We start from the raw sequence: 11,600 nt of genomic DNA on the forward strand, positions 1-11,600 counted from the left end.
TCCTCGGGGATTGGTCAAAGCTTATTGATTGTTAGTTATTATCATTGGGATTGAAAATTCTCATGACATACCCCCCACAAGTGCCACGGGATTCGTCGGAAGTCAGTAACGCTGATGTTCCAACTTTTGTCTGTAGCATCCGAACCATTTGGGCTACAAACTAATATGACTCCACTGTAGAAAGTGGAGACTGTGACGAACACGATGGTGTTCACGTAATTCATCTGAAGGTAACTCATATAAATGAATGGAAGTATGGAGGCAGTTTTGTGCCAACAAAAATAAGGGATTAAATATGTGTCAAGCTTTCTTATATCTCCTAGTTATAGGACAGACACTTCAAAAACTAATTCCTTATGATTCATTTTTTACTGTCTTTTTTGCCATTTATGAATGTGTTAATCAATGTGTTTCTATGGACAGAGTAAATTTTTTATAAAATAATTTTTAAATAAAACATTTTTTATACATAAAAGGGTCCTTAAATTAAAAATCAGATACCTAAATGAGCCATGGTATGACCATCTTAAAATAATTCCATATGTAAGTTTATAATATAAGGATCTATATCTTATTAATCATTTACATTTTCGTCATTTCACAGACGCTCTTATCCTTACAGGAACATTTAAGGTTAAGTGCCTTGGGCAAGGGCATAGACATATCTTTCATTTAGTCTGCTTGGGGATTTGAATCAGCAAGCTTTCAGTTACTGGCCCAATGCACCTAACCGCTGGGCTACCTGCCACTCTAATTAATAAACATTAATACAAAAATCCAGAAAAACACATTGTATGATTTTTAAGTAATTAATTTGCATTTTATTGCATGACATAAGTATTTGATACATCAGAAAAGCAGAACTTAATATTTGGTACAGAAACCTTTGTTTGCAATTACAGAGATCATACGCTTCCTGTAGTTCTTGACCAGGTTTGCACACACTGCAGCAGGGATTTTGGCCCACTCCTCCATACAGACCTTCTCCAGATCCTTCAGGTTTCGGGGCTGTCGCTGGGCAATACGGACTTTCAGCTCCCTCCAAAGATTTTCTATTGGGTCCAGGTCTGGAGACTGGCTAGGCCACTCCAGGACCTTGAGATGCTTCTTACGGAGCCACTCCTTAGTTGCCCTGGCTGTGTGTTTCGGGTCGTTGTCATGCTGGAAGACCCAGCCACGACCCATCTTCAATGCTCTTACTGAGGGAAGGAGGTTGTTGGCCAAGATCTCGCGATACATGGCCCCATCCATCCTCCCCTCAATACGGTGCAGTCGTCCTGTCCCCTTTGCAGAAAAGCATCCCCAAAGAATGATGTTTTCACCTCCATGCTTCACGGTTGGGATGGTGTTCTTGGGGTTGTATTCATCCTTCTTCTTCCTCCAAACACGGCGAGTGGAGTTTAGACCAAAAAGCTCTATTTTTGTCTCATCAGACCACATGACCTTCTCCCATTCCTCCTCTGGATCATCCAGATGGTCAATGGCAAACTTCAGATGGGCCTGGACATGCGCTGTCTTGAGCAGGGGGACCTTGCATGCGCTGCAGGATTTTAATCCATGACGGCGTAGTGTGTTACTAATGGTTTTCTTTGAGACTGTGGTCCCAGCTCTCTTCAGGTCATTGACCAGGTCCTGCCGTGTAGTTCTGGGCTGATCCCTCACCTTCCTCATGATCATTGATGCCCCACAAGGTGAGATCTTGCATGGAGCCCCAGACCAAGGGTGATTGACCGTCATCTTGAACTTCTTCCATTTTCTAATAATTGCGCCAACAGTTGTTGCCTTCTCACCAATCTGCTTGCCTATTGTCCTGTAGCCCATCCCAGCCTTGTGCAGGTCTACAATTTTATCCCTGATGTCCTTACACAGCTCTCTGGTCTTGGCCATTGTGGAGAGGTTGGAGTCTGTTTGATTGAGTGTGTGGACAGGTGTCTTTTATACAGGTAATGAGTTCAAACAGGTGCAGTTAATACAGGTAATGAGTGGAGAACAGGAGGGCTTCTTAAAACTTCTTATGGCTGCAAGGGGCAGTATTGAGTAGCCAGTTAAATCGTGCCCATTTCAAACGGCCTTGTACTCAATTCTTGCTCGTACAATATGCATATTATTATTACTATTGGATAGAAAACACTCTCTAGTTTCTAAAACCGTTTGAATTATTTCTCTGAGTGAAACAGAACTCATTCTGCAGCACATTTCCTGACCAGGAAGTGGAATGTCAGAAATCGATGCTCTGTTCAACTTCATGCCTATACATGGGCAATGAACGTAAGAGTCTACGTACACTTCATACACCTTCCCCTGGATGTCAAGAGGCGTTGAGAGAAGAAATTTTGTGTCTATCTTGGTCTGAGGTGGAATTAAAGCTCTTTGTATGACGTGACCGTCCATTTCCTGTTTCTGGAGCGCGCGAAAGAGGACATGGATTTGCCTTCTGTTTAGCTGTCGTTATGGACGACTAACATCTTTGGTTTAGATTTTATTTGATACATGTGACCATATCATCGTAAAGTATGTTTTTTCAATATAGTTTAATCAGATTATTGAAATTTTTTCGGGAGTTTTGCCGTGTTCCGTTCTCTGACTTTGTTCCGTGCCACTTGGCAAGTGCCCATGCTAAATCAAGAGGGAAATTTGCCGTTCCAGATCCAAACAACGACTGTTCTGGACAAAGGACACCTTGTCCAGCATTCTGACGGAAGATCACCAAAAGTAAGAAAAATTTTATGATGCTATTTCTAATATCTGTCGTGCATGTGAACTGGTCGTTGGTGCCCAAGTGTTTCTGGCTATTGTGGCTACGCTAATATAACACTATATTGTGTTTTCGCTGTAAAACACTTGATAAATCGGAAATATTGTCTGGAATCACAAGATGCCTGTCTTTCAATTGCTGTACACTATGTATTTTTCAGAAATGTTTTATGATGAGTATTTAGTTATTTGGCGTTGGTGTCTGTAATATTTCTGTCTGCTTTCGGTGCAATTTCTGACTGTAGCTGCAATGTAAACTATGATTTATACCTGAAATATGCACATTTTTCGAAAAAAAACATATGCTATACAATAAATATGTTATCAGACTGTCATCTGATGAGGTTGTTTCTTGGTTAGTGGCTATTTATATCTTTATTTGGCCGAATTTGTGAGAGCTACTGATGGAGTCAAAAACTGATGGAGTAATAAAAGTGGAGTCTTTTGCTAACGTGGTTAGCTAATAGATTTACATATTTTGTCTTCCCTGTAAAACATTTTAAAATCAGACATGTTGGCTGGATTCACAAGATCTGTACCTTTCATATGCTGTATTGGACTTGTGTTACGTACAATGAGGACAATTGTAAGGAGTCAGGCGCAGAGAGCAAAGGTAATGGGGAAAACCACTCTTTAATGTCCAACCAGATGAACAACTGGTAACGTCAAAACATTTGGCGTAAAAATCCGACTTGAATAAAGTACACACTGGAAAATAAATCCAGACTGTGGAAAAACCCCAACGTGAAAATAACAACCTCATACACAAACAGAGAGACAAGCCCGCACAAACAGAAACGGGCTAAACGAACTTAAATAACACCACCCTAACAACCAAACAATAAACAGGTGAAATCAATTAGTCAAAACCAAACGAAAAGGAAAAAGGGATCGGTGGCAGCTAGGAGACCGGCGACGACGACCACCGAGCGCCACTCGAACAGGAAGGGAGGCCACCTTCGGTAATACTCGTTACAACTTGTTAATGTGTGAAAGTTAAATATTAAAAAAAAATATCTTTTGAATTTCGCGCCCTGCACTTGAAGTGGCTGTTGTCATAAATGTACCGACGTCGGGCTTGCACGCCAAACAGGTTAAAGAAAAACTAACAGGTCTGTGAGAGCCGGAATTCTTACTGGTTGGTAGGTGATCAAATACTTATGTCATGCAATAAAATGCAAATTAATTACTTAAAAATCATACAATGTGATTTTCTAGATTTTTGTTTTAGATTCCGTCTCTCACAGTTGAAGTGTACCTATGATAAAAATTACAGACCTCTACATGCTTTGTAAGTAGGAAAACCTGCAAAATCGGCTGTGTACCAAATACTTGTTCTCCCCACTGTATAATATGATTAATGAATGATGAGAAAGCTATTTATAAATGACTCATATGCGTTTTTTTGCAGGATGTTATTAAATAGTTTTACAGAGTAGTGAAATGATTTCAGGAAGTACTTAATCAAACAGCAGGACTTCCTGCACTACACACATTAACACACACTCAGAGTGGTTCTCATGCACACTGCAGGAGCAGACCTTCCTGTACTGAGGTGGTAACTGGACGTAGAAGTATTGAGGGGACTGGAGTAAACAGGATGTACAGGGTCTAAAGAGACTTGAACTAGCTGGGAGCCACAAGTCATCTTGGTTATCCTGCTGGTCCTCACACTGAAGGTTGTCCTCCTCTTAGGTGAGTACATCAGACTGAATGAACACATCTCCAGTGAATCCTCTCTATAGTTGGATACATTTGGTTGTACAATTTTACAGTGTAACTCCATTCACACAGTGATAATGTTGTTAGATAAAGGGGAGGGGACACTGAGGAACACAAGGTCCAGTATGTACTGATGGATGTGATGGGGAACACCAGTGGTGTACCAGAGTAGAATCCACTCTTACAGTATGTGAAATGGACGCTGGGGTGTTTGTACTGTTTGTAATGAGACTGTTGGTGTGTCCTGCAGCTGCTGTGTGGGGTGTGCGTACAGCAGAGTTGATCACAGTGGAAGGATATAAGGGGGGCAAGGCAGAGATCAGATGCCCCTATAGAGAGGAGTGGAGGAGCCACCAGAAGTTCCTCTGTAAAGGAAGCAAAATGGAGTGTATAACATTTTTGGTAGACAATGATATTGAGACTGAGGATAAAGAATGGACCTCTAAATGGAGATACTCCCTACATGATGACAAAGGGGTCAGGGTCTTCATTGTGACCATCACCAACATGATGTCAGATGATGCTGGAACATACTGGTGTGGAGTGGAACGATTTGGACTGGACCCTGAAGTGTATGGAGGTACTGTAAACCTTTGATTCTCATCCTCAAAACTTTACCACTTTCATAAAAAATTCCTAATGAGGTCTCTGCTATTGGCCCGACTCCCAACTTGAGATCCCTGCACATTACTCAAGATTTCAGGCATATTTTTTATTGACTCAATGCATGAATTACGCGATCCTCGACAAAAGGGAACACATTTCATTCTGTGCTCCTACATGTTTGTTTAAAATTACAGATTGGTGTTGTGAAAACCCCACTGAAGGGACAGGCTCTGAAGAAGTGACAGGCTATGAAGAACGGTCAGTCTCCATCCATTGTATGTATAATGAAAAAAATGAAGACAATGAGAAATACTTCTGCAAAGCGAATACACAATCTAAGTGTCTAGTTGATGTAAAAGTGACAACAACCAAAAGCCAGAATGGGAGGTTCTCACTGTTCGACAACAGGACAGCCGGAGCCTTCACCGTGACCATCACCAGACTAACCCAAGAGGATGCTGGGAGATATCTCTGTGGCATACAGAACAACCACACAATCGATACCCTGTCAGCAGTCCAGCTTGATATCAAGAGTAAGACTGTTCTGTAATTTGCCTGTTTTTCATTGTGATACAGATTGATCAGGACACAGTTGTATGTCAGTGAAGTGAGAAGCTTCAGTGGATACAATGATGGAGAGGGCTGGGTGTGCCTGTGTGAGTAGAGGCGTGAAAAACAACTTCCTATGTGATTAAATGTACAAACTTAATGGACATATGTATTTAAGGCATTTGCACCCGTGTATGAGAAAGAGAAAGATATAGAGAGAGATGTAGTTCGCTAAATGACAACCAAAATATCTGAACAGGAAGAGCAGAAACCATACTTCCTTCTTTACGCCTGTCAGTGAGTATCAAATCTAATCAAATTGTATTAGTCACATGCGCCTTATACAACGAGTGTAGACCTTGCAGTGAAATGCTTACTTACGAGATCCTAACCAACAATGCATTTAAAAAAAATTAAGTATAAGAAAATAAGAATAAGAAATAAAAGTCGCAAGTAATTAAAGAGCAGCGCTAAAATAACAATAGCCAGACTATATACAGGGGGGGGGGGGTACCGGTACAGAGTCAATGCACCGGTTAGTCGAGGTAATTAAGGTAATATGTACATGCAGGTAGCGTTATTAAAGTGACCATGCATAGATCATAACAACAGAGAGTAGCAGGGGGGGGGGGCAATGCAAATAGTCTGGGTAGCCATTTGATTAGATGTTCAGGAGTCTTATGGCTTGGGGGTAGAAGCTGTTTAGAAGCCTCTTGGACCTAGACTTGGTGCCCGTTACCGCTTGCCGTGCGGTAGCAGAGAGAACAGTGAATGACTAGGGTGGCTGGAGTCTTTGACAATTTTTAGGCCTTCCTCTGACACCGCCTTGTATAGAGGTACTGGATGGCAGGCAGCTTAGCCCCAGTGATGTACTGGGCCGTACGCACTACTGTACCCTCTGTAGTGCCTTGCGGTCGGAGGCCGAGCAGTTCCCATACCAGGCAGTGATGCAACCAGTCAGGATGCTATCGATGGTGCAGCTGTAGAACCTTTCGAGGATCTGAGGACCCATGCTAAATCTTTTCAGTCTCCTAAGGGGGAATAGGTTTTGTCGTGCCCTCTTCACGACTGTCTTGGTGTGCTTGGACCATGTTAGTTTGTTGGTTATGTGGATACCAAGGAACTTGAAGCTCTCAAACTGCTCCCCTACAGCCCCGTCAATGAGAATGGGGGCGTGCTAGGTCCTCTTTTTCCTATAGTCCACAATCATCTCCTTTGTCTTGATCACGTTGAGGGAGAGGTTGTTGTCCTGGCACCACATGGCCAGGTCTCATCGTTGTCGGTGATCAGGCCTACCACTGTTGTGTCATCGGCAAACTTAATGATGGTGTTGGAGTCGTGTATATAGTATAGTGGTCAGGGTACATTTACATTTCAAACATATCAGGAAGTACACTGAAATGTAGCTTCTCTTCGGGGCCTCCCGGGTGGCGCAGTGGTCTAGGGCACTGCATCGCAGTGCTAACTGCGCCACCAGAGTCTCTGGGTTCGCCCCCAGGCTCTGTCGCAGCCGGCCGTGACCGGGAGGTCCGTGGGGCGACGCACAATTGGGCTAGCGTCGTCCGGGTTAGGGAGGGTTTGGCCGGTAGGGATTTCCTTGTCTCATCGCGCTCCAGCGACTCCTGTGGCGGGCTGGGCGCAGTGCGCGCTAACCAATGGGGCCAGGTGCACGGTGTTTCCTCCGACACATTTCTTCGGAGGACGCATGGCTTTCGACCTTCGTCTCTCCCGAGCCCGTACGGGAGTTGTAGCGATGAGACAAGATAGTAATTACTAGCGATTGGATACCACGAAAATTGGGGAGAAAAGCGGATTAAATTTAAATAAAAAAAAATAAAAAAAATAAAAAAATAAATGTAGCTTCTCTTCAATGCTTTCTTTATCACGCTTCCATCCACAGTATTTATGAAGAAAAAATAAATTCACAACAGCTGTGATGGATTCAGCTCGTTGTATAGATATGATGAGAGATAATTTGTTCTTTCAACATGGTGGGGTCTTCTTGTGTCGGTAAAATACATTTTGCGAGAAATAGTTGTGGAAACACCTTTATGCACAACTATTTATATAATGACCATCATATCTAAGTAAACCATGCAGTTTATTTGGTGTCACGCCCTAGTCTTAGTTATCTTTTTTCTTTATTATTTTGGTTAGGTCAGGGTGTGACATGGGTGATTTATGTTTTTTACTTGTCTAGGGGTTTTGTATGTTTATGGGGTGTTTTCTAGTCTAGGTGTTTGTATGTCTATGGTTGCCTAGATTGGTTCTCAATTAGAGGCAGCTGTTTATCATTGTCTCTGATTGGGAACCATATTTAGGCAACCATATTCTTAAGGGATTTCGTGGGTTATTGTCTATGTGTAAGTTGCCTGTGTCTGCACTTTTCGTATATATCTTCACGGTCATTTTGTTGTTTTGTTTAGTTTGTTTAAGTGTTCTTCGTTTCGTTAAATAAACAGAAGAATGTATTCGTATCACGCTGTGCCTTGGTCCTCCTCTCTTCCTCCATACAACGAACGTGACATTCGGCTACAGATGAAACAACTTGTGATGAAGTTCACAGGGTGGTGAAAGTGCACGGTGATGAGCTTGATGCGCATTTCCAATGACTATCGAGGGTCTTATTCTGGTGACATATTGATCGATGCTTGACTGCCGTTGACAAATATAAATATTCTTGCGCTTATCCATAATAATCCCATAATGTAGACTAGCCTACCCAGTACCCTCACAGCCTACTGTATCTTTGAGCTGTTGGCTAGAGCGCACATGCCAAGGCCAGCATAGAAACATTTGCCATTTAACGCAACAGTTCTTGTGAAAACTATCAGTGGAGTTGAAAATGCGATGGAAACACAAAGTAAATTTTGTGTGAATTACGTCATCATGTTCCGCAACAAGTTTGTTTAGTGGAAACCACTAGTTAGAAATTTCGCATATTTTCTTTATGCAGATTTGATCATTTTTGCATGAAAATCTGTTGCTAGTTGGATGGAAACCTAGCTAATGACAAATAATTTTCGAATTCAAATTTAGTTTACTTTCTGAATTGACTCTAATTTAAATGGAATTGACCCCAACCCTGGTAGTATTTGAGTAATTTCATCTGTTACACACACAAGCATACTTACTGTATGTATGGGACACGCTCTCTCTTTATCTACCTCTCAAACCCAGTTTCACCAACTCTATCATCACCACTTATTGCCACCTCCATCTCACCCTCATCCATGTCATCACCATCATCTGTATCATCACCATCATCCATCTTACCATCAACACACAACAGTTCTGGTAAATAAACGTTGAGCCTTTTTACACTACGCTAGTTTGTAAACATATTTTCGTAGTGTAAAGAGATGGATCTTGCGTCAAATCTGACTTTGGAATCAGATTCCCAAACCACATCCGCAGGTAGTGTGGGACACTATACCGGATTTCGAACTCAGAGTTATAGTGTAAAAACAATGTCTCTCCGACAACACATGCCCCTGAAAAAATAACTTGAATACCAATACACAGCATTTATTGTGTTAGCCAAATGAAGAATTAAAAGCTTTTAAAATATCAACACAGTTGTGAATTGATGCATTACTCATAGGTCAGTGTGTGTGTGTGCAAGCGACTGCCTGTGTGCGTCGTTGCATGTCTGTCTTTGTGTGACAGAGTTATATATATATATATATATTTATTTATATATTTATATATATATATGAGAATGTTCTAACCCCCCCAAACCCTCTTTTTATGCTGCTGCTACTCTCTGTTTATCATATATGCATAGTCACTAACTATACATAACACATTTAAACGTGTTAACCCTCGCAGGGCTGCAGGTCCAGACGGCATCCCCAGCCGCGTCCTCAGAGCATGCGCAGACCAGCTGGCTGGTGTGTTTACGGACATATTCAATCAATCCTTATCCCAGTCTGCTGTTCCCACATGCTTCAAGAGGGCCACCATTGTTCCTGTTCCCAAGAAAGCTAAGGTAACTGAGGCAAACGACTACCGCCCCGTAGCACTCACTTCCGTCATCATGAAGTGCTTTGAGAGACTAGTCAAGGACCATATCACCTCCACCCTACCTGACACCCTAGACCCACTCCAATTTGCTTACCGCCCCAATAGATCCACAGACGACGCAATCGCAACCACACTGCCCTAACCCATCTGGACAAGAGGAATACCTATGTGAGAAAGCTGTTCATCGACTACAGCTCAGCATTTAACACCATAGTACCCTCCAAACTCATCATCAAGTTCGAGACCCTGGGTCTCGACCCCGCCCTGTGCAACTGGGTACTGGACTTCCTGACGGGCCGCCCCCAGGTGGTGAGGGTAGGTAACAACATCTCCACCCCGCTGATCCTCAACACTGGGGCCCCACAAGGGTGCGTTCTGAGCCCTCTCCTGTACTCCCTGTTCACCCACGACTGTGTGGCCATGCACGCCTCCAACTCAATCATCAGGTTTGCGGACGACACTACAGTGGTAGGCTTGATTACCAACAACGACGAGACGGCCTACAGGGATGAGGGCGACAGGTGAGGGCCCTCGGAGTGTGGTGTCAGGAAAATAACCTCACACTCAACGTCAACAAAACAAAGGAGATGATTGTGGACTTCAGGAAACAGCAGAGGGAGCATCCCCCTATCCACATCGACGGGACAGTAGTGGAGAGGGTAGTAAGTTTTAAGTTCCTCGGCGTACACATCACGGACAAACTGAATTGGTCCACCCACACAGACAGCGTTGTGAAGAAGGCGCAGCAGCGCCTCTTCAACCTCAGGAGGCTGAAGAAATTCGGCTTGTCACCAAAAGCACTCACAAACTTCTACAGATGCACAATCGAGAGCATCCTGTCGGGCTGTGGATGCCTGGTACTGCAACTGCTCCGCCCACAACCGTAAGGCTCTCCAGAGGGTAGTGAGGTCTGCACAACGCATCACTGGGGGCAAACTACCTGCCCTCCAGGACACCTACACCACCCGATGTCACAGGAAGGCCATAAAGATCATCAAGGGCAACAACCATCCGAGCCATTGCCTGTTCACCCCGCTATCATCCAGAAGGCGACGTCAGTACAGGTGCATCAAATCAGGGACCGAGAGACTGAAAAACAGCTTCTATCTCAAGGCCATCAGACTGTTAAACAGCCACCACTAACATCAAGTGGCTGCTGCCAACATACTGACTCAACTTCAGCTCACTTTAATAATGGAATTGATGGAAATTGATCAAAAATGTATCACTAGCCACTTTAAACAATGCCACTTAATATAATGTATATGTATATACTGTACTCTATATCATCTACTGCATCTTGCCATCTTTATGTAATACATGTATCACTAGCCACTTTAAACTATGCACTTTTATGTTTACATACCCTACATTACTCATCTCATATGTATATACTGTACTCCATACCATCTACTGCATCTTGCCTATGCCGTTCTGTACCATCACTCATTCATATATCTTTATGTACATATTCTTTATCCCTTTACACTTGTGTGTATAGGGTAGTAGTTGTGGAATTTTTAGGTTAGATTACTCGTTGGTTATTACTGCATTGTCAGAACTAGAAGCACAAGCATTTCGCTACACTCGCATTAATATCTGCTAACCATGTGTATGTGACAAATAAAATTTGATTTGATTTGATTTGTACATACTACCTCAATTGGGCCGACCAACCAGTTCTCCCGCACATTGGTTAACCGGGCTAGCTGCATTGTGTCCCGCCACCACCTACCAACCCCTCTTTTACGCTACTGCTACTTTCTGTTCATCATATATGCATAGTCACTTTAACCATATCTACATGTACATACTACCTCAATCAGCCTGACTAACCGGTGTCTGTATGTTGCCTCGATACTTTTATTGCCTCGCTACTGTATATAGCCTGTATTTTTACTGTTTTATTTCTTTACTTACCTATTGTTCACCTAATACCTTTT

The 11,600-nt window shown here is 42.8% G+C and overlaps 1 protein-coding gene across 1 annotated transcript; it reads left to right on the forward strand.

Moving 5' to 3' along the window:
* Nucleotides 1-204: 204 nt before the first annotated feature.
* Nucleotides 205-6,106, forward strand: LOC129824587 (polymeric immunoglobulin receptor-like). Its single transcript, XM_055884278.1, has 4 exons — nt 205-215; nt 4,385-4,449; nt 4,727-5,056; nt 5,277-6,106. The coding sequence occupies exons 1-4, from the start codon at nt 205-207 to the stop codon at nt 5,630-5,632; spliced, it is 762 nt and encodes a 253-aa protein (XP_055740253.1). The 3' UTR covers nt 5,633-6,106.
* Nucleotides 6,107-11,600: the final 5,494 nt, after the last annotated feature.

This window comes from Salvelinus fontinalis, chromosome 26, assembly GCF_029448725.1.
Source record: "Salvelinus fontinalis isolate EN_2023a chromosome 26, ASM2944872v1, whole genome shotgun sequence".
NCBI lineage: Eukaryota > Metazoa > Chordata > Actinopteri > Salmoniformes > Salmonidae > Salvelinus > Salvelinus fontinalis.